We start from the raw sequence: 23,630 nt of genomic DNA on the forward strand, positions 1-23,630 counted from the left end.
ATCATTTTATAATCAGTGAAATGCTAAAAATGCAATAATATAATAAAACTAGCAAAAAATAAGTATGAGAGAGTTTTCTGGCTATGATTTATGGCAACTTGACATATATTTTTTTTAAGTTTTGTGGTTCAGCAAGAAGCAGGCTGTTTTTCTGCAGGCTGTTTTTCTGGCCAGTGACTGTTGTGATCCAAGGAGCTTAGGTAGAAATGCAAATTGAAAGAAAAATCTGTAGTTTGTTTCTCAAAATGCTCAAAACATAAATGCTCACGTTAACTTTCCAGGGGAACTGAACCTCCCCTTCTAGATGTCGTCTATCTTCGCGACCGTACGCCTAGAATATTTCGGTTGTGTTTTTTTTTTTAATTGGTCGCCGGAATCGGAAGCGTCGCCATGGTGACCATCAAAATGGCGACAGCCCCCTCCGCCCCGCCCCCCGTGGACGCCGAACGGGATGACTTCATGACGCTCCCTCCTCTACGTGAGGCGATGAGATCATTGAGCTGCCTCCGGAGGCGGCGCGCGACGGCAGGGCGGAAGTGACGCAGTCGGTGGCCGGGCGGCTCGAGCGTTGTTGTGTGGCGGCGGCGGCGGTTCCGCTCCCGTCAGGTCGGCCCGGCGGCTGCCTGCCTTTTCCCCTCCTTCCTTGTTTCCTTTCGTCCTTCCGTCCTTCCTTGCTTCCTTCCCTACGTCCTTCCTTCCTTTTCCTTCCTTTTCCTTCCTTGCTTCCTTCCGTCCTTCCTTCCCCGCTTCCAGCCCTACCATGTCGGTGCCGGGAGGAGCCGGTGGCGAGTTCGGCAACCCTCTGCGCAAGTTCAAGTTGGTTTTCCTCGGAGAGCAAAGCGGTGAGGGCCGGGCTTGGCTGGAGGAAGGGGACTTGGGTAGAGGGGCAGGCAAGGAAGGCGGTCCCCAGCGACCACATTCTTCCCCCCCCCCCCCGAGAGTGCCCCCTCCAACCTCAGGAGGACTTCCCCTTGCAGCGTCTCCTTGGGAGGGGATGGTTCTTTTAGGGGGTTGTGGGTTTTCCGGGCTGTGTGGCCATGGTCTAGTAGAGTGTGTTCCTAACATTTCATCTGCCTCTGTGGCTGGCATCTTCAGAGGCAGGTCATGGTGTCACCCATTGGTTCTCTTCACCTTGATCAACAGCATTATAACTTTAAAAAAGTTTTACCTATAGTAGGAGTAGTTTTACCTATAGTAGGAACAGCTGCGTACAACTGATGGAGGCAACAAGGAACCTGGAGGTACAGACCGGGATCTACTCTTTCCCTGGCGCTCTAGTGCCCGCATCTATGGCTGGCATCTTCAGAGGCTTGTCACAGTAAGATGTGTTTCACCCTGTGGCACAGTGTGGAGTGCTTGTGTGGAGTGATATGTTTTGTTCCCCTCACGGGGAGTGGCACATTTGCAGTTGTCTGGGTGGAGCTCATTGCAGATGTACCGCTAGGACACCTGCCTCCCCTCAGTGAGGAGGGGAGAAACTTGTATCCCACCAAGCAATCATGCCACATGGTGTCATGGAAATGCCTCTCACTGTGACATGCCTCTGAAGATGCCAGCTGTAGATGCAGGTTAAATGTTTGGCGCAAAAGCTGCCAGACCATGGCCAAGCAGCCCAGAAAACCCACAACAGTCAGTTGATCCTTGCTATGAAAGCCTTTGACAATTCATTGCTCTTTTTACTAATAACACCCAGGACTCCTCCCTAGTCCCTGTGGCTCAAGGTAATTCGTCTGCTTTCCATGCAGAAGAGCTGAGGTTCCTTTCTTGGCATCTCTAGGGTTTTGTTTTTGAATTAACAGGGAGAGCTGGTGGAAAAGATTTGAAAGCTGCTGCCAAGCAGAATAAACAGTGGCCTTCGTAGACCACTCCGCTGACTCTCTGTAAGGCACCCTCACATGTATTCATCTTCCCCTAATATGAGGCAGTTAAGGGTTGGATTTTGGCTAAATTTTCCCATCAGTGGTATGCAACTTTCCTCCCTTTTTTTGCCTTTACAGCCTGTGAAAGGTTGTTGCTCCTGGAAGGTAGGGGACCTTGTAGGAGGCCATGAAAGGAGCACGAAGAAGGAATTGATGCAAGTTGCTGATTTAGTCGGTATCCTAAGAATGTCAGAGCAGCTCAACTGAATCAGGCCAAGGGCTGTCTAGTTCAGCATCTCTTCTCTGCCCATCCACCCAGAAGACCTGCAAGCAGGGTACCAAAGCTGAAGGCCCTCCCACATTGTCCTATCATCTGAGGTTTACTCCCTCTGAATGCAGGGTTGCATTTGGGCAGCATGGCTAATAGCCCTTGAATGTGTCAGTAGGTGTGTCCTGATCCCATTTGAAGCCTGGTGGCCATTGCCACATCCCTTACAGGTGTATTTCCAAGTGCAGAATTACTTTCTCACTGCTGAGACCTCCAATCTCAAAGCCATTGCCCGGTGAAATGCATGATCCTTGACGAGGTGCTTCAGACAGTGTTATTGTTTCGGCGTTATTGTCATATACGGTGCCTTCCTTTAATAGCATGAAGAAAAAGATAGGTCTGAGGAGCCTACAGTTGACAGTGAAAAAAGTGAATTCAATATTTGGGAAGGAGTAAAGAGACAATCCACTGGCGGAGAGGTTTTGAATCTGGAGGAGGCTCTTGGAAGAAGATAGGGAGGTGTCAATGTTTCTGAGATTATTAGTTCCCACTCCCAAATCAAATGGTCTTATAAAGTGGTCCCTGTTCTCTTTAAACACAGAATGTATTCGTTCTAAGGTCTCAGAGAGGCCTGTTCATTGATGAATTGCTTCAAAAAATATAGCTCCTCATACTAATTACATACAATATTACTTATTCCTAAATCTTACATGCAATGCTAACAACTGTCTGGGTAGCTTGTTTGAATGGGGCTTTGGACCTAGATGCTTTCAGTGAGGGAATTTACCATCGTTGCATGAGATTTACTTGTGTGTTGTCTGCTGGATATCAGAGAGTCCCTCCTCCACACACACGCAACCACCAAGCCAAATGTTGTACTTTCAAGGAATGTAAAATATTTATTAACACTTGTTTATGCAAAATGATGTCTTGGAAAATTTCTTTTATACCATCAGTTACTTTCCCAGATAGAGTTACCATCTGCCTGATAGGGTTTTTTGTTTGTTAGTGTGCTTGCTTGTTTATCTTTTTCTTGGGCGTGATTTTAAATAAATAAATGGGGTCAAAGGGCTAATGTACTGAAACATACTTAGCTGTGATATCTCAACTATCTGAAATGGCAGACAATCAGTTGTATGTAATATTGCTTACTTAACCATGGCATCTCAAAGTTGCTTTTTTCCTTTAACTGGTGAGCTGATTCTCTCTGGCTCATTCCGCACATGCAGAATAATGCACTTTCAAACTGCTTTCAGTGCTCTTTGAAGCTGTGCGGAATTGCAAAATCCACTTGCAAACAGTTGTGAAAGTGGTTTGAAAATGCATTATTTTGTGTGTGCGAAAGGGGCCTCTGTTTCCAGTGACTCTTTCTACCAAAAGTGTAAGTTAGAAGCATGTGAGGAGAGGGGCTAAAGTGTTTCCTATAAATGTCTAACATTCCAGATTGGCTGGCTAACTAATGCCCCAAATCCTGTGTATTGAAACATAATATGCACGAAGAAAGTGGTTGAAAGCACATATATAAATACAGATGCACTTACAAGCACAGAACAATACTATCCTCCTGCGCTTCCTCTGCACAGGCCAGAATTGTTCAAGGAGCTTAAGCCAGTCCTGTCCACTAACTGAATTAGGAATGAAGCTTATATTGTCTCCCTCCATTTTGCATCCTTGCAGATACAGCCACTGGGACATTCCTTTCATTTGGCATGCCTGAAAAATTATTTTCACTTGTGGATAGAAGAAATCGGAATATAGAAAGGCACTGCCATTATTTCAGCGAGGAAACTGTCTGCTGTGCCAGCTAAGAGTTACTTCGGATATTAAAGCTCAACTGAAATAAATAGGACCATTCTTTGTAGTTGGTTTATCATGCTGATTTAAGAGTTTGGGTATAGCATCTGTGGAGCAGGCCCTTGTCCATGTTGACTGCGTGGACCCTGCTTATTCAGCTTCTTTAGAGAAGGCAAACTCTATGCTGGGGATAATTAGGAAAGAAATTGAGAATAAAACTGCAAAGATTGTCATGCCCTTATATAAAGTAGTGGTGTGACCGCACTTGGAGTACTGTGTTCAGTTCTGGTCGCCACATCTCAAAAAGGATATTGAAGAGATAGAAAAAGTGCAGAGAAGGGCAACAATGATGATTGAGGGACTGGAGCACCTTCCTTATGAGGAGAGGCTGCAGCGTTTGGGGCTCTTTGGAGAGGAGATGTCTTGAGTCTATAAAATTATGCATGGGGTAGAAAATGTTGACAAAGAGAAAATTTTCTCTCTTTCTCACAATACTAGAACCAGGGGCATACATTGAAAATGCTGGGGGGAAGAATTAGGACTAATAAAAGGAACATTTCTTCACGCAACACGCAATTGGTGTTTAGAATGTGCTGCCACAGGAGGTGGTGTTGGCCACTAACCTGGATAGTTTCAAAAGGGGGTTAAACAAATTTATGGAGGAGAAGTCCATCTATGACTGCCAGTCTTGATCCTCCTTGATCTGAGGTTGCAGATGCCTTAGCAGACCAGGTGCTCTGGAGCAGCAGCAGCAGAAGGCCATCCTGCCTGTGAGCTCCCCAAGGTATCTGGTGGGCCACTGCGAGTAGCAGAGTGCTGGACTAGATGGACTCTGGTCTGATCCAGCAGGCTCCTTCTTACATTTTTAACATAATTTCTCCTTGTATGTCTGCTTAGGATTTAGGTTGCCACAATTTGTATCCATTCCAAGTTATGGGGATTTTCATATTCTGTTTGTTTATCTCTTCTCTGCTGTCTCTCAGTCATCATTCATAAAAATAAAGAAAAAATTAGTGTCTAACATACAGTTTCTAAAGCACCAGGTCCAAAATCTTGCTGGTTCATACTGGGTAGCTGAAGGGTGTAAGAAGTAGGTGGCTGTTGTAGGTAATTCATTTATGACTTCATATGCGAAAAGTAACCTCTCCTCCTCTCTTTTCTGCAGTTGGGAAGACCTCCCTGATCACCAGGTTTATGTATGACAGTTTTGACAACACTTACCAGGTAAGTAGGAATGTCGTGAATCCACGTCGAACATCTAAAATTCATTATTTTGGAGCAGAGCAAAAGGATGATTGCATATCAGGATTTGGTTGCCCTTTGTTTCCAGCCACACGCCTTCAGTGTGTTTACAGTCTGTGACTGTTAATCTATGAATGTTTTATGGACTAATTTGGAGCCACTGGTTAGATGGAAGTTGGCTGCAAAATATGCGTTGCTTTCTAAGAGGTTTCTGGGCTTGCATCCACCAGGGATGTCAGATGCCGCCGTGGTAAAAATCACCATATTGTAAGAAAAAACTGTTCAGTTTCCCTGTTAACAAAGACAAAACCCAGGCAGTCTCCCCACAAACCAGAGAATCAGTATTAGTAAGCTATTTTTTTTTAGATGAAGATCACATCCACGGCCTTTATTCTGATTCATTAAACAATATCCTTTATAAGGCGGTTTTCGCACAGCCAAGGGAGAGACCCTGCATCAGCATTAATCATGCCGATGCGGGCTCTGGGGCCGTTCGCACAAATGGCCCCATGGGATGCGCAGCTGTGGGAGCAAGCTCCGCACAGCCGCGTATTCCCTTCCCCAGCCCCAGACACCTCGTTACCTTCTGCTGGCAGCCGCGTCACTCTGAGGAGGGAAGGGGACATGCCCCCATGGCCACAGCAACAACTGAAGCACCAGAGACCAGGGGGCGTGTCCCCTTCCCTCCTCAGAGCAACGAGGCTGCCAGCAGAAGGTAGCGAGGCGTTTGGGGCCGGGGAGGGGAGGGGGAAACGCCGGCTTCCACCCGCTGCCGTTCGCATGGCAGTGGATGGAAGCCGGCGTTTGCAGGAAAACTCACTCCCCAAGCGAGTTTTGAATACACTGTTTGGGCGGGTACAGGGCGCTGCTGCATCGATTTGGCAGTGGCGCCTGTGCGAAGGGTCCCCACCAAAACAGTGTTTTACCGGGCTGAAGCCGTTGCTTTCAGTCCGTGAAACCGCCTAAGACTTGGAAGATTCTGTGTGAGCTTTGAATGTGATTTGCAGCCATTTAAAGAGATCCGTGTGCTGTGGTGGCAGCTTCTGCCAGAGCAACGTTTTGAAAAGTCTGCACAGCTGATTAGGGCAGAAGACCTGCCGGGCTTTCCATCAGCAGGGGAGTTTGGGGGTTTTCCCAAGCTCCCTGCACCACCGAAAAGCCCCATTGGAGGCGACGGGGCTGCACCACAACAGCAGCGTATCCTGTCGGCTCCAGGTTTAGATGGACCTGTAAGTTTTACATGTGGTGCCTCTTAGGAAGGCCTGCCTCATCTCCAAAATCAGTGACTTGGCAACAAGCAATTCATTTCTTCAGTACTTCAGCATCATCCACTGTTACCTACTTTCTAATGAAGTATTCACTAAGAATGCAGACAGAATCCACTGGTCATTCAGAATTCTGTCTTAACTTGAAGGTCCCCATTTGTGGGGCAGAAGCACAGTGCACCACCCCCACACCATGATGCTGTGTCCAGTTCACCTGACGTGCATTACCTTCCAAATGGGTGTGATGTTCTAATGTTCAGCTAATATTTCCTTTGTGAAATTTTGATTGAAGGCATCCAGACTTCATCAAACTACTTTCTTCCTTTGTCTTGGAGGACGTTGCATGTCTGTTTCCCTTTATGTAGCTCATTAAATCTCTCTGTGCGGTTAATATTTGCTGACCCCGTGTGCAGTTTAAACACTTAAAATACTTGGACGGATGCTCTTAAATAGAAGTGCGCCACAGTGCAAAGTTACTTACAATTCCTTCCTTGTTTTTTCAGGCCACTATTGGAATTGATTTTCTCTCAAAGACGATGTATCTAGAAGACCGCACGGTGAGTGGGGATATCTATATGCTTAATTTGGGAGGGATGTAATCTCCACAATTCAATGGTGTGTGTATTTGTTTCAGTGTTCAGCACGATTCTTTAAGCGCATGGCAGTCGATGTCAGCCATCATCTTTAGCAAGGAGCAGCCCGGTTATATATTTAAAATGCATTGTGATGTCAAAGGTGCAAGTGGCAAGCAAACAATTCAGTATGCCAGACGCCTGAAGCGACCTGTCTAACTGAACAAATATGTCACATGGAAACAGAAAGCAGAAAGCCCCCTGTAATGAGTGTATGGTATGGATTATACCTATATTCCTAAGAGTTATTGCCTTTGTTCACAATAAGTAGTACTGTGCTTTTAAAAAAGGGAATGGAAAGAGAAGAATCCAAATCATAGTACTCTATGGTTCTTATCTCATTTGGTGGTGATGGCCACTAACCTGGATAGCTTTAAAAAGGACTTGGACAGATTTATGGAGGAGAAGTCGATTTATGGCTACCAATCTTGATCCTCCTTGATCTCGGATTGCAAATGCCTTAGCAGACCAGGTGCTCAGGAGCAGCAGCAGCAGAAGACCATTGCTTTCACATCCTGCATGTGAGCTCCCAAAGGCACCTGGTGGGCCACTGCAAGTAGCAGAGTGCTGGACTAGATGGACTCTGGTCTGATCCAGCAAGCTAGTTCTTATGTTCTTGTGCAAAAGCTACAAGGTCAAAGTTTAGGCTAGAGAGAAAAATTTGTCCTAAGTCTGCCCTTCATAGGAACCAAATGTGGATTGCTTAGAAGTGACCCAAACACTCTCTGCAGTGCTGTCCTTCTCGTGACTTTGCAATATAACCACGACATGACCGTGTTGTCTAGTATCTAGGCTGTGCCTCTAGTCTTGTTTTGTCTGTGGCTGTCAGGATTAAGACAAGACTGAACCCGAACCCTGCCTTTCCCCTTCATTAACTCCTGAAATGTCCAACAATATCCATAAGGAAACACAGTTCAGTTGAAGCAGCTTCCAGTTTTTTGTAGCTGACAGAGTTGCTGAGTTTTATGTCAGAAAAGGAGAGCCTGTGCCTGATTGCAGAGATGTCATTCTGCAGAGGACTGACGCGTTGGGAATGGGGAAGTGATGGAGAGGCTGCGGTTTAGTGGTAGAACATCTACTTGGCATGAAGAAAGTCCCTAGTTCGGTGATGGCGAACCTATGGCATGGGTGCCAGAGGTGGCACTCGGAACCCTCTCTGTGGGCACGCGCACAGAGTTTGTCATGCGGGGGGCAGAAAATCACCCCCCCACACACATCTAGGCTGGCTTGAGCCACTGAGCACAACATGCGCACACCATGGTGAGCAGGGAGGACTCAGCTGGCGGGCCTAGTGCCTGTGCTCCGGGTGGCTGCTGCCCGAGGGGCGGGCGCAGAGGAGGCAGAGATGCTAGAGAGGCACAGAGCGGTGTGCCCAGGACTTGCTGGAGGCTAGAGCAGGCTGGCCCCTGCTCAAGCGAGTGGGGTGGAGGAAGAGGGAGTTAACCAGTTTTTTCTAAACTAAAACCTCAGCATTCAGGTTAAATTGCTGGGTTGGCACTTTGCGATGAATAAGTGGGGTTTGGGTTGCAATTTGGGCACTCGGTCTTAAAAAGGTTCGCCATCACTGCCCTAGTTCAATCCCCAGCATCAGCAGTTTAAAGGGCCAGGTAGTAGATAACGACGAGAGACCTCAGTCTGGGACCTTTTGGCAGACTCCCTTTCTTTTTCATTTGCACTGCATTTTTGTTTCGTTTTAACTTTTTCCGTTGAATATTGTTTTGCCTGGAGAGTTTGCATCTTTTTTTATTTCATATTTTGTTTTGTTTTCATTTTGTTTTTCCATCTTTCTGCTCTTTCTCCCCTTCGCCACTTCTCCCTCCCCTCCCCACACTTTCTGTTTTCCCAGATCAGGCTGCAGCTGTGGGATACAGCCGGCCAGGAGAGATTCCGCAGCCTCATTCCTAGCTACATCCGGGACTCTGCTGCGGCTGTCATTGTCTTTGATGTTACAAGTAGGTATGGGGGCTTAGGCTTTGCGAGGGCCTGGCTCTGAAAGGAGGAGAGGATCCGTGCCTGTCACTTTCACTGAAGGAACAGGAGGCGTTTAGCGGAAGCTGTCGCTGCTAGGGAGGGCGTCCAATCTTTATTTGAACGTTTTAACAATATTTGCAGCAATGTAATTATGCTTGTAATGCCAAAGAGAGTCCTCCTTAGGAAATGCAAGTGTGAATTCTCGTGAAAAGCAGCCGGTTTTGACCAATCCCGTTGATCGTTGCTCTTCATGCGTTGCAAGTTTGGCAGCTTGGCAAAATCTCATAACTGAAGTCACACATTAAAAGCTGGAAAATTATCCCGTTTCGCATGTAGAGTATAGATTTCGTGCTTCTGTAGTGGTGTGTGTCGCAGCCTCTTGTACTCTTATATTCTTGGGTCTCAATGAGAATGATCAAGTCAGATTCCATACCCTGCTAGTGAACTAATTTGGGTATAGATGTTCTCAGTGTTGGTTTGTTTTTGCTTTGGTGTAAATCTGGGTGCCCAGCTTTTTGGCATTCATTTTTTCTCCAGAGATAATTCCTTAGATCAGGGGTCTTCAAACTATGACCCTCCAGATGTTCATAGACTACAATTCCCATGAGCCCTACCACTTGGCCATGCTGGCAGGGGCTGATGGGAATTGTAGTCTATGAACATCTGGAGGGCCATAGTTTGAAGACCCCTGCCGTAGATATTAACATTTGTGTGGGAGAAATTCTGTGCCACATTTTTACATAGGGTTAGTTTTGTAACCCAGTTCCATCTGTGTAGGTATCCTTTGCAGCAGTTAATGGTAACTGACCATTGTCACTCACTGAAATTCTTGGCAATTGGAATTTGAATCCAGATCTCAGTTTTACTCCAGCTTTCACTACAGTGCTGCTGTAGCATTAATACTGAATGTTTGGCTGGCTTGTGAGTGTCTTGTTTGTTCCCTTTGCAATCCAAAGATCATATACAGATCTTTGAAATATTTTTCTTCTATCCTGCATGATTGATATATTGGTAGTTCTGGACTAACCATGAGTAACAACAACAACAACCTTTATTTGGCATTTAAAAATAGGTTCTAGAGCATTGCCAGATGGGAAGACTATATAGCAGTATACATTACTTAGAAAGTTCTGCCACTTGTAAAAGAAATTTTGCTACTTTTTCCAAGAGCATGACATCTGTGTTGTTTAACAGAAGCTCCACAACAGAACAGTCAGAGTCACTTTCAGATTTGTCTAGGGCCAGCCTGGGAGAGAAATTCCTAATGCCCACATATCTCAGATAGTCAAGAATAATGTGAGCAAGAGTCTCCACTTGATTTTTACAGTGTGGACAAACCCGATCCTGGAGAGGTATGGATAAGTAGCGACCCTTTGTAATGGCCGAGGGGAAGGTATTGGATCTGGCCCTTGTGATAATCCATCTCTGTTGGGGTTCAGTTAATAATTCAAGATATTTGGCTATGTGCCCCTGTTCCGGTATTATTCCGACAGAGAGGGGTGAGCATGATTTATTTGCTTGCCCCAACAAGATATGATATTCCTGCTCTAGAAGTTTACTTTTCAAGGTTTGGAAAATTTCTCTGGGTGTCAGCATACAGAGATCTTCCAGTAATAAACCTATTGAGTAAATTTTTGATTTGAGAAGTTGATACCATTGGGAGGCAAATAGGTCTGGGCGCGCTGTGTATATTAAACTGCGCACATCAGAGTTAAAACATAATTTGATCCAATACTTGAATGTATTCAGCCATGCTCTTGAAACATGAGTAATTAGAGAGCTTGCATAGATAAGGTGGATACAGGCGCTAAATAGATCTTGATATGGCAGAAGGAGAACTATCACATCATTTCAATCACTCGGGCGGGAAACCTTTTTGTGGCCTTCACTAAACTTTCAGGCCAGCAGATGGGAGCACGGTGTCTCTTCTTTTAGCCAACACCTTCCATTTGAGACAAGCTTTCATGGAAAACTGGAAAAGATTTGGGGAGATGTTTGCTGCACCTCCAAGTCTCTCGGCTTGCATGCCTGGAGATACCGTTACCATACGGCATCCCTTGTGAGAGTCTCTGGCAGTCCACACCACTATTTATTTTTATTTATTTATTTATTTATTATTTAAATTTTTATACCGCCCCATCCCCAGGGGCTCTAAAGGAGGAGGTCAGTTCAGTACCAGCATGTCCTAAACAAATTGTTTAGAGTCGTGTTGAACCAACGGTAAAAGCCAAAAACACCACCATGGTGAGGTCCAACCCAGTGATATTTAACAGTGGGCAAACTTTCAAGTTCCCCAGGACTGTTCATCAGATCAGGTGGTGCAAAATTTAAAAGGGGGGGTGGGGCAGGTTTTAAGCAGCCTTTCTGCTTTCAGGGTGAGGTTGTAGAATATGTATCAACATTTCAGTTGGCACTGATCTCTTCCAGTGGCATGCAGAAGTATGAATTATACACACCAATGCTTCCATGCAGTATCTACCTGACGTTCATACAGATAGGAATATGAGAGCATGGGTATGCTTAGTAACAGTTGCTGAGAGACCGGTTGGGGTGGATGTCATGCCCTGTGACTATAATCTCAATTGAAGAACTCAGAATTGGAACGTGATATTTTTTATTGCAGAACTGTAGCAGGATATTGACAGGTAGGAAACCCTAGACAGATCTGGAGATCTGTCGATATACACAGAAGATCCCTCATTTCTCCAATGCCAGGTGGAACCGGTTTAAGCAGACAGTATAATATAATTGGATGTTTACATAACGGCAAAGCTGGGTTCTCCTTACACCAAGCAAATGGAATTTGAGCAGGCAGTTTTCCCAAAGAGAAGCCTGGAATGAGGAGGACGAGGAAGAAGAAAGAAGAATTGGATTTATATTCCCCCCCCTTTCCCTCCTGTAAGGAGACTCAAAGGATGCTGACAACCTCCTTTCCCTTCCCCCCTCACAACAAACACCCTGTGAGGTAGGTGGGGCTGAGAGAGCTCAGAAGAACTGTGACTGGCCCAAGGTCACCCAGCTGGCGTGTGTTGGAGTGCACAGATAAGTAGGCAAGGGCGCGAAAAAGCAAAAGAGCAGGCCAGCACACAAACACACACTCAGATGTCAAGATCAGTTCCCAAACTCCTGGCAGGAAAAGCAGCAGTGCAAAGACTCCCAGACTGCCGGCGGAAGAGGATAGCAGCAATATGGCAGGACCATCACTTGCAAGGCATCAGGGAATGAACTTTCGCTTGGTCGCAGGTAGTTTAATATTCGTGTAAACTTCACAAAGGAAGATCTGATAGCTTGTGCATGAGAATAGGTCATAACATAGGATGGATTTGCCAATTTCTGTCCTTCAAACTGGAAACAGGCTGTAGAACCTTGTCCAGAGCTGACATTCCAAATTTAAACACATTTTGTTTTGAACGTCATCCATGTTCGATGTCTGTGGAGTTTTTCATACAGCGTCCTCAATTCTCTGCAGGACGTCATCGATTGGATCCGTAATGCCTCAGTTCTCTGTGTTGCTGACGGGCCCAACGTGGTTCTTTTTCAGAATGATTCTAGTACAGATTGGTTAGAATGTGGTTGCATTCGATGTGCATTTCAATGAAATTAAAGGTTTGGAGTTTTCCCAGCAGTTAAACGTAGCTGAACAAAAATATTTGATCGGGGAGACAGGTAAAATAGAGTATATTGAAGTGGCGGGGATCGGGATGGGGCCTCTATCAGTAGTTCGGTTATTTTTATTCCGCCTTTGCTTCCTCTCTGACTGTCCTCTTTAGCCATGCTGCCTTCCTACCTCTTGGCTCCCTTCCTTCCCTCCCAGTTCAAACTCTGTTAGCTTTTGATGAGAAGCAAGCTGTGTTCAGCCTGTCCAGAAGACCTTGTAAATAGTCATATCAATCTACCCACTCCAAAATCAAGAGCAAAATCTGTCATTCCTTTTATTAAGACCAGACAGATTGACACAAATCAGTGTTCAAACCTGCTTAGTCTGGTGTAGTTTGGGACATGGTTGGTGAAATGACACTTCACGAGCTCTGCAAGGTGAATGTTACATTTAAGTTGCCAAGAACCATTTTTTCCCCTTCCAAATCCTGGTTTTGAAGAGCAAGAGGTCAAGTCATAAATTTAGGAAGGCAGAGCAGAAAAAAAAATCTATGGAGGTGGAACAGACTTGTTCCTTGCTAGGTTCTAGCTGGTAATTTTCCACTTGGTAGCAGGGTACTGGTCTGTGGTTCTCCTGTCTCACTGAAACTCAAGGGAGATTCCACAGCATCGAGTCAATGCGATCAACAGTATGGGACATCTGTAAATGATACACCAGGGTTTGCATTGTAGCAATCTGAAAACAAGCAGATGTCTGAACCAAGGCATAGGAGTTTAAATGGGACATGTTGAACAAAAATGAAATCACGTAGTAGAAGAATACTTAAAGCAACAGGCAGTTCACAGTGCCTATTCCTTTACCAAAGCATCTTGCCATGCCATTTCATTGCAGTACAGTCTTATTACCTGCATTAAAAAAGTCCTCCTGAATAATTCAGTTGTTCGTAGGCTGTGGAAAGCTAGGAGAGTTCCTCTCAAGGTCTGACCTTTCTGACCCTCTCTTACCCATACCATCTCAGTGATCCTGGGAGCCTGGCACAGCTTACGGGAGGGGTGGCCAACCTATGGTGGTCCAGATGTTCATGGACTACAATTCCCATCAGCCCCCACCAGCATTGTAGTCTGTGAACATCTGGACCTCTCAAGGTCTGACCTTTCTAACCCTCTCTTACCCTTACCATCTCAGTGATCCTGGGAGCCTGGCACAGCTTACGGTAGGGGTGGCCAACCTATGGCGGTCCAGATGTTCATGGACTACAATTCCCATCAGCCCCCGCCAGCATTGTAGTCTGTGAACATCTGGACCTCTCAAGGTCTGACCTTTCTGACCCTCTCTTACCCTTACCATCTCAGTGATCCTGGGAGCCTGGCACATCTTACGGTAGGGGTGGCCAACCTATGGCAGTCCAGATGTTCATGGACTACAATTCCCATCAGCCCCCGCCAGCATTGTAGTCCGTGAACATCTGGACCGGCATAGGTTGGCCACTCCTGGCTTACAGGAATGCAGGGGCTGCCTAGCACGGATGGGGTAAGGAACTATATGAAGTTTAGGTGTGGAGCTTTTGCATGCCATCTTTAGACTTCCCAATAGATCACTGAAGGTACTTCTTATCCTAATTGCTGTCATTCAATAAAATATTTCCTTCTCATCAAAATTTAATTATCAGGCAGACTAAAGGAACACAACAGTTCCCTGAGAGCACTGCTTTCAGTGTTGCATATTGACTTCATTGCACTGGATTATCAACAACTGCAGAGCTTGGCCAACAAATCCTGCTCGCCAGTGAACGTGGCAATTCCATTTGTGCAGGGAAACCCAGCCTACTATATTGCAGCGCTTACCAACCCTATATATAGGAGAGCCTACATGCTGGCTAGATTTAACATTATGCCATCCCCGCTCCATAGAGGAAGACTCAAGGGTCTACCAAACGATAAGAGGCTTTGCCCCTGCAGTCCAGGGCAGTTGGATTCCATTGCGCACATTCTCCTCCATTGCCCACTTTACCAGAAACCAAGATCCAGCTTATTATTACAAATCATTGACTCTATGAAAACCCTGACAGAGCTTGATAAAGTAAATATGCTCTTAAACTTGACTGTTGTCTCGCAGTGGCAAAGTTTCTGGCTGAGGTTTGCGAACTGAACTTATGATCCAGTGTGAAGTTTTATCTAGTAATTTTAACTGTATTTATATTGTATGTTCTGTATGCCAATAAAGGCTTATTGTATTGTAAGACTTCATTGCACTGGATACAATTAATGTAGGCTATTCCTATTCTCTCTTACAAGTGATGCTGAGGAATCCAGTATTACAGCTTGTGCTTCAGAGGAGAACTTTCTATTCTAAACCTGTGACTTTTGGCCTGTGTGGAATTGGCCAAAAGGAGAACTGTCATTCATTAAGAACATGACGTAACACACCTCGAGAGAGCAATGGGGCACTCCTAAAGTCCAGGCATGCTGAGGTGTCTTGCTTCAGCACTGTTCCCCTTGATAATCATAGCGTGAAGCTCTTTACAAAAGGGGAGAATATAACTTCTGTACGCCTGCTGAAAACCTGTTTAGTTTCACACTTAATGAAAGGTCCAGCCACCTATTGAGATGGGCTATCTTTGTAGCATAAGCATTTTATTGTCATTGTGCACGCACAACGAAATTTACAGCAGCATTCCTCGATGCACACAATTTCAGACTCATACCCCATCCTCCCTTTCCCCTTCCTCCACCCATCCCTCCACAGCCCCAAACACATCAACACGAAGCCGCGGAGTTTAGCATAGCCACAGCTCTAGAGTAGAAGCTGTCTCTAAGCCTCTTTGTCCTAGTTTTGATAGACCTGTATCGTCTGCCGGACGGTAACAGTCCAAAAAGAGAGTGTGCTGGATGAGACGGGTCTCAGAATATTTTGTAGAAGTACAGCTGTAGAAGTACAGCTGTAATAAGCTTTCCCAATGCTTCCAATTGAAGAACATACCATAGAAGAGTTGTTAGAAGAACACAGCCTTCCTGCAGTCAGTCATTTTTACCTGCTCAGACCAATGGCCCCAGGACACTCACTGCTGTCTTCCAGAATGCAGCGATGGAAGCTGAGTGCCCTGCCCAAACTGGCTGTATTGGTGCCATCGTTTAGGTTGATAGCCTGATTTAGGGAGATGGAGGCAGCAGTAGACTCCGTGAGAGCAAAAATATACCTTGGGCAGAGCTCACAGATGTGTTTCGCCACCACTTATGGTGATGATTCCCCTCCCCTCGTGGGAGGAGCTTTTCCCTTTGTGAACCGCTTGCATGGAAGTACTACCATTAGTAGAGTGGATATATAGGCTCCAACTCCATGCTGTGGAGTGTTTTTTCTCCTCTCCATAAGGTTGTCTGTTTGACCCATCTGTATGTTCAGAGTTCTGTCCTGCAAAGGCACATCTTTACAGAGCTATAAAATTCTTTCTAATAGCCTTCTCTCTAAAGGATAGTGTTTTTTTTCTTTTCTGTCTTTGTCTTTCTGTTCCTCCCTGGACTGGTACCAGCAGGTCCGACTTCAGCTTTGGGACACAGCAGGCCAGGAGCGATTCCGTAGCCTCATTCCCAGCTACATCCGCGACTCAACTATTGCAGTGGTAGTCTATGACATTACAAGTGAGTGATTTGTTTTGCGAATGGAAAGCTCCTCTCTAGACGAGGGATGGACACGCAGAACTCAGTTTCAACTAAAACCGCTTGGCCTTGCTCTTTATTGCGCTGGCAAAAAACGCTAAAGTCTCTGAGGTACAAAAGTACCCTTTTTAAAAAAAAAAACAAAAGGTAGTTTTATTCTTCCTGACAGTTTTTCTTCTTTACAGATCTGAATTCCTTCCAACAAACCTCCAAATGGATCGATGATGTGCGAACAGAACGAGGAAGTGATGTCATAATCATGCTGGTGGGAAATAAGACTGACCTTGCAGACAAAAGGTAATTTGGGAAGGTGGAAAGTAGGTCGGCCCCCCCCCCCCCCCCCACCCCAAAATAGGCTGGCCTCGGTGTGGAAGGACTATGGTCTGATCCTCTTCTACTGTGAAACGGGTGGGTCACAATGTAGTCGAAAAAACCCAAGAACAGTAGGAATCCCCCCCCCCAAATGAGTAATTAAACTTCTGACGAAACAGCTGAACCTTTATTGTTACGCTGACATTCCTACAAAGGTGGCAATGGTCTCATTCAAAGGCAGCGGCATTCTGTGGGGACCTTAAACTTGTCTGTTTTTTAGAGAGGTATCGGGGGGAAATGGCGCCCAGAGACAAATTGTCTCCAAGCGCCCACCTCCACGCCCGACTGTTGCCCCCTCCCGGCTCTCATCACCCAGCCTGCAGTCCCTTCTGCCCTCCCCTCCAGGAAGGCCAGAAGTGACTGCCGTCCCTCGGCCTCCGAGAGCTGCTTTTATAAGCACTGAGGCCGGGGGCGGGGCTCAGGGCGTGTGGCCCCGCCCCAAGCCTCAATGCTTATAAAAGCAACTCTCGGAGGCTGGGAGATGGCAGTTGCTTCTGTCCTAGCCGGAGGGGAGGGCAGACGGGGCTGGGAGTAAGGGAGGGGAAGGCAGCAGTCGACATTGCCCATGTCGATGATGACATTGGTGGGGTCAAGGGCGCCCAAAGACGACGAGGCAGCAGGACATCCTGCTGCCTTGCCGTCTTCCTGGTCATGTGGGGGACCGATTTTGCACACGCCCCTCACATGACCAGATGAGTGGTGCCTGGGGACAGAGGGTACCCCTCGTCCCTAGGCAAATATGCCACTGCTGTTTTTTCTCCTCTTGCTTCCCAATTTCTCATACAGTTCTTTTGATTAGTAAGCGGGGTTACCTTGACTAGCTAGGGAGTAACTGTGTCCACATGGAACAGATCTCAAGAATAAGTTCATGCTCGGGGAGGGGGGCAACCCTCTATCTCCCTGCACCATTCATAGACAGTAACATCTGTACTACTGGAATGTCCGTTTTCTCCGCTGCTTGTGAGGCCTTTCTACATATGCACCATCACCTATGCACCTTGGTCTGCCTCTTTGGGAGAGACTGTTAAATTGCACACACTTTTCTGAAGATGGTTGGTTCTTTTAAAAAGATGGTTACTATTACCAAACATGTAAGTGGAAGCTGTCGAAAAGGTATCTGAAGCATGTCACCGTACGGTCTGAAAATCTTGAATTACAGAAGGATGGTTTAAACATAATTCGGAGGAATACCTTCAGCTGCTCCAGTTAATCAGAAAGTTCCAGAGGGTGTCAAAAGTGGCTTGTTCTATTAACAGCTTATTTATTCAACCTTCTGGCTTACCAAAATTCTCAGTGCAGGCGACTCATCTTTTTTTCCCAAATCAGATCTACTGTGAGATCAGTTTTGACTCTCCCTTAGCAAGGGGGAATACCGTCTTCGTTAGCAGTGTTAGTTGATCTTTAGCATGTATCTGTTTGTGCCACGTGCAACTGAATGCTTGAGCGGGTAGTCTATGACATTACAAGCATATTCAGTTGTGTGGATGTGTTGGAGAAGACACTTGCAGGGGTGGAAACCTTGCAATCACTGGTGTAATGCCCATTGGGCAAGGTGGGCAGCTGCCCAGGGCATCACCTTGTGGGGGGCATCAAAATGCTGGGTTCGTTTTGGGGTATTTTAGTGGTTTTCAATTGTTGGCCTGCAGGGGGCGCAGTTTTTAGGCTAGCAACACCAAAATTTCAGTGTATCATCAGGAGACTGTCCTTATGCTACCCCCCAAGTTTGGTGAGGTTTGGTTCAGGGAGTCCAAAGTTATGGACTCCCAAAGGGGGTGCCCCTATCACCCATTGTTTCCAATGGGAGCTAATAGGAGATGGGGGCTACAGTTTTGAGGGTCCATAACTTTGGCCCCCCTGAACCAAACTGCACCAAACTTGGGGGGTATCATTAGGGCAGCCTCCTGATGAGACCCTGAAAGTTTTGAGACTGTGCCTTCAGAAATGTCCCCCCCCCCCAGCCTGCAAACCCCATTGACAGCAATTCAGAAAACTCAATGCAGAACAAAGATTCTTGGGCAAATTTCTAGGATGTTCCTGCAGGGGGTGCATTTTTGGATGTATCGGCACCAAAATTTCAGGGTATCATCTGGAGATAATGGCACCCACCAAGTTTAGTGCAGTTTTGTTCAGGGGGGCCAAAGTTATGGACCCTCAAAACTGTAGCCCCCATCTCCTATTAGCTCCCATTGGAAACAATGGGGGATGGGGCACCTCCTTTGGGAGTCCATGACTTTGGACTCCTTGAACCAAACCTCACCAAACTTGGGGAGTAGCATAAGGACAGTCTCCTGATGATATGCTGAAATTTTGGTGCTGATATGTCTAAAACTGCACCCCCTGCAGGCACCAATGCCTGGTGCAAAAAAATTTTTGGTCATGGTGGAGTGGCTGCCCATGGGGGGGCATCCAACTCAGGTTTTGCCCAGAGCTACAGTTTGCCCAGGGCTGCCTTGTTTCGCCCCTGCTTGCAATAAAGCTTTAATTGGTTGTAGCTGTAAGGGGCTCTCTCTGAGGACAAACACGACGTAGTCCAGTATCTTCTATCTCTTTAATTTACCTTATGAGGCGGTCCCTTAAAGCTGAGATGATGGCAGTTATGAAGTCTTTGAAACCTGTGCGTCATTTAATGTTCACTTAACTGACCGGAAATGGGGGAGCCGTAATGATGGACTTTTTAAAATAAGAATTTTTAAAATTTATTTTACTTATCTAAATGACACATACATAAAAAGATAAAAGGAAAAATCCAATCTAGTCCCCCTCCCGCCTATAATAGTAGTACTAAATGAAAAGACGAGAAAAGTGGGAAAAAAACCCATACTCATACATAAACACCTACACATATATATGGTGACTTCCAGCTACCTCACCAAGGATCCAAGCATAATTCTAACTCCATGCTTATAGTTAATATCTACATTTTTCCCACTTTTGGTCCTTCTTATAAAGTTGTCTTAATACCATATGCTGTTTTCATCTAAGCCTCAAGTCCTGCCGTTGTTTCTCTGTTTGAATATGTTCTCAATAAGTAGTTCGCAAACTGTTTCCAGTCTTTCAGAAAATTGTCTGTATTCTTGTCTCTAATAACTGCCGTCAGCTTTGCCAGCTCTGCATACTCTGTGAGGCCCCTTCCGCACACGCAAAATAATGCGTTTTCAAACCACTTTCACAACTGTTTGCAAGTGGATTTTGCTATTCCGCACAGCTTCAAAGAGCACTGAAAGCAGTTTGAAAGTGCATTATTCTGCATGTGCGGAATGAGCCTGACTTTCAGGATCCAATCTTGTTTCGTTGGAATTTTGTTGTCCCTCCATTTGTATGCATATAGAATCCTTGCTGCAGTTGTCGTATGCATAACAAGTGTTCTTTATTGATCAGGAATACTTTCCTTCCTTATCCCCAACAGAAATGCTTCATGGTTTTTTTTTCCAATTGTTATTTTCAAAATCTGCTGCATTTCCTTTTAAATTTTGCCTGTTTGCATGTCTGCCACATATGAAAAAAAAGAACCATTCTGCTGTGGACATTTCCAGCCTTTGTTTGATATTCTCTTATACATTTTAGATAGTTTTTTGGTGTTAAATACTGTCTGTACATCATCTTATATTAATTTTCTTTCAAGTTATAACAAGCTGTGCATTTCAGATCTCTTTTCCATAATCTTTCCCATTGTTCTGTTAGTATGCTTCTCCCCACATTTTTAGCCCATTTTACCCTCACTGATCTTACTCCGTCTTCCTCAGGATCCCACTTTATGTAATGATTGGCTTTTGTCTCCAAAGTCTAGGGTCTTGTCACCTTCTCACCCATTTGCATTTTTCTTTTCAGGCAAATTACTACAGAAGAAGGTGAGCAGAGGGCCAAAGAACTGAGTGTGATGTTTATTGAGACTAGCGCAAAGACCGGATACAATGTGAAACAGGTAAGCCGGCTCCGTATCTGCATTTTCCTGCTTTATGTCGGATTTTAGCCTCACGTCTGCTTCCAGTCCCGTCGTCTTCTATTTTTCTGTGGCTTCTCCAATTAGAATTCTGAGTTCCTGTTTTTAAAAAAACACACGCTACAGCCGTTGTGGCGAACCTTTGGCACTCCAAATGTTATGGACTACAATTCCCATCAGCCCCTGCCAGCATGGCCAATTGGGAGGGGGTGATAGGAATTGTAGTCCATAACATCTGGAGTGCCAAAGGTTTGCCACCACTGCCCTACAGTGAGAATGCCATTTGAAGAAGGCAGATTTTAGAAACTAAAAGGACTATACTGAGGCTGTCGTACTTTGGTCACCTAACAAGAAGACGAGTCACAGGAAAAGACAGTAATGTTAGGGAAGGGCGAAGGCAGCAGGCGAAGAGGAAGACCCAACATGAGATGGGGTGACTCTGAAAACAGCCGCCACAGCCCTCAGTTTGCAAGATCTGAGCAAGGCTATTAACAGTAGGGCGTTTGGGAGGTCACTGACTCATATGTTCCCTTGAGTCAGAAGCAAATTGGCAGCAGTTAACAGCCCCACATATTCAGTGGTGGGATCCAAAAATTTTAGTAACAGGTTCCCTCACCAGCCCCCCCCCCCCTCAGCAAAGGATGCAGAGGCGTACCTAGGCAAACCTGAGCCCTGGGCAAAACCTGAGTTAGATGCCCCCCCCCCATGGGCAGCCACCCCACCACAACCCCCCAAAATTTTTTTGCACCAGATCATTTCTAAATCATCATCACATTATAGAAAATGCCCCAACTCACAAATCTGAACACAGCAATGGTGAAATACACAGGTTCTTTGATAGAGACTGGTGAGATAAAAGGTACGAAAGGCTGAGAATCAATGAATTGCAGTACCTGAAAGGGATTAACCCAGTTCAGGGAGTTACATTATTAGTCACAATTGCTATATGGAACCTTCACGTTCAAAGGCAGTATGCCTCTCGGGGAGGCGAGGGCGTGGGGACGGAAAAGCGGACCCAATTAGTAACCCCCTCTCGGCACACACAAATAATTAGTAACCCACTCTCGGGAACTGGTGAGAACCTGCTGGATCCCACCTCTGCACGTATTGACATTGTGGGCATGGGCCCACTACCTGGGAAGCCTGCAGTCTGAAGACCCAGATCAGACTTGGCCATGGGCACAATTCCATCCTTTCCTGGGTGGCTATGAATGAGAGGCAGCCTCTGCAACACAGTCGGTTTTATTTCAATAATTGCAGAGTAGCTTCCCAGCGCTCCTTCCATCACATCTGGACAGTACAGCCAGCTGGGCTATTACTTCATCATGCCATCCTCCTGTTTTTTTGAGAAAGCAGTTGAGAAAGCAGTCTCGCTGGCTCATGCGCTTGGCCTTGTCAATCTTGGCTGTGTCTTCCCGTAGTCAGAACTGCAGCTGCTTGCCTAGGGACCGAGCAGTGGTGGGATTCTAACATTCCAACCCACAGTTCGACACCACCACCTCCCTGCCACCCACTTACCTGGCTGCTGTGCTGCTGCCCCCCCACCTTTTACGATGTTGGCCAGGGGGAGGCGAGGAAAGGTGGCAGCTGCGGGGGGCCAAAGTGAAGACTGCGCCGCCAGCCCAGAGGCCGCCCTGATGGGATTCCAGACGGTTGCCTACCAGTTCGGGAGAACCGGTGCGAACCGGATGAATCCCACGTCTGGACCTGAGTCTGCTGCCCATGAGTGTCAGACACTCTAGGAACCAAGCCATTCCTCCCTGGATACTCCACAGCTTAAGTGGTGGTTCCTCTCCCCGTAGCAGCAGATGCAGACTTGCTCAATTGAGTGGGCATTCAGCCATATCCAACCTACAGGCCGTCTTCCTGGTGAGGCCTTACCAGCATTCCTTCTGGGGTTGGCCAGCTCTGATAGTCTCTTGCCTCATCTGTGGCTTGACGGCACTTTACACACACACAGCTTTCATTTGTTCTCACAGTTGTATGTGTTTGAAGCATGGACTTGACTGGCTTAGAATAAATGTACTCTAAAACATGGAACGAATTAATTTCTGCTTCCTGTCAGAGCTATTAAATAAAAGACCAAATGCTGCTTTAATTCCCGATTTAGCTGTTCTTTGTGCCGATTACTTGAGCGTCGACATCTGCGCTTTCATTGTTCGTGTCTGTGTTTACCTGCTTTTCATGTATTTTCTGGAGTTGGCACCCTCCACATCCACCCCCCCTCCCCCGGTTCTGATCTCACCTCCTTCTCGTGTTTCCTTTCAGCTCTTCCGCCGCGTGGCAGCTGCCTTACCAGGGATGGACAGCGCTCCCGAGAAGAGCAAAGATGACAGTATCCTTTCGTCAGGCCTCGATCAGTTTCCTTCAGGTTTATGAGCCAGGCTTATTTTTTAGCCTTCGGGTTTTATATTTTAACAACCCCACTTTCTAATTATTGCTAGGAGCAGCAGTGGCGTAGTGGTTAAGAGCAGGTGTACTCTAATCTGGAGGAACCGGGTTTGATTCCCCGCTCTGCCGCCTGAGCTGTGGAGGCTTATCTGGGGAATTCATATTATCCTGTACACTCCAACACATGCCAGCTGGGTGACCTTGGGCTAGTCACGGTTCTTTGGAGCTCTCTCAGCCCCACCTGCTTCACAGGGTGTTTGTTGTGAGGGGAGAAGGGAAAGGAGTTTGTAAGTCCCTTTGAGTCTCCTTGCAGGAGAGAAAGGGGGGATATGAATCCAACTCTTCTTCTTCTACCACACAGCCTGTTCCTCACTTCCTCAGAGCTTCTTGTCCTTTTTAAAAGGTTGTAACAAGTATTGTAGTGTATAAGCAAGGGGTAGTTGTGGTTGATATCACAACCAAAAGCTAACCTCTAATCAGGGAGTTCCCAACTTTTGAAGTTCTATCATCTCAGATTTGGTGTGAGTTTAGAAGAGGAGGTGGAGGAGTTTGGATTTATACTCTGCTTTTCTTTCCTGCAAGGAGTCTCACAGCGGCTTACAAGCTTCTTACCTTCTTCTCCCCAGACAGAACCTTGTGAGGCAG

At 46.1% G+C, this 23,630-nt stretch overlaps 1 protein-coding gene across 3 annotated transcripts in view; it reads left to right on the plus strand.

Moving 5' to 3' along the window:
* Window positions 1–552: 552 nt before the first annotated feature.
* The window catches only part of LOC125442646 (ras-related protein Rab-6B-like), a 28,373-nt gene continuing 5,295 nt past the window's right edge, over window positions 553–23,630 (plus strand). The window contains exons 1-7 of one of the 3 annotated variants that reach the window (XM_048514167.1): window positions 553–842; window positions 5,087–5,145; window positions 6,932–6,985; window positions 8,907–9,012; window positions 16,468–16,579; window positions 20,483–20,576; window positions 22,863–22,929. In XM_048514167.1, coding sequence (XP_048370124.1) covers window positions 761–842; window positions 5,087–5,145; window positions 6,932–6,985; window positions 8,907–9,012; window positions 16,468–16,579; window positions 20,483–20,576; window positions 22,863–22,929 — 574 coding nt within the window. In that variant the 5' untranslated portion in view covers window positions 553–760. Of the gene's footprint in view, window positions 843–5,086; window positions 5,146–6,931; window positions 6,986–8,906; window positions 9,013–16,155; window positions 16,265–16,467; window positions 16,580–20,482; window positions 20,577–22,862; window positions 22,930–23,630 lie in introns of all 3 variants that reach the window. The other 2 variants (XM_048514165.1, XM_048514166.1) reach the window with 2 other exon arrangements.

This window comes from Sphaerodactylus townsendi, linkage group LG13 (assembly GCF_021028975.2).
Source record: "Sphaerodactylus townsendi isolate TG3544 linkage group LG13, MPM_Stown_v2.3, whole genome shotgun sequence".
In the NCBI taxonomy this organism is placed as follows: domain Eukaryota; kingdom Metazoa; phylum Chordata; class Lepidosauria; order Squamata; family Sphaerodactylidae; genus Sphaerodactylus; species Sphaerodactylus townsendi.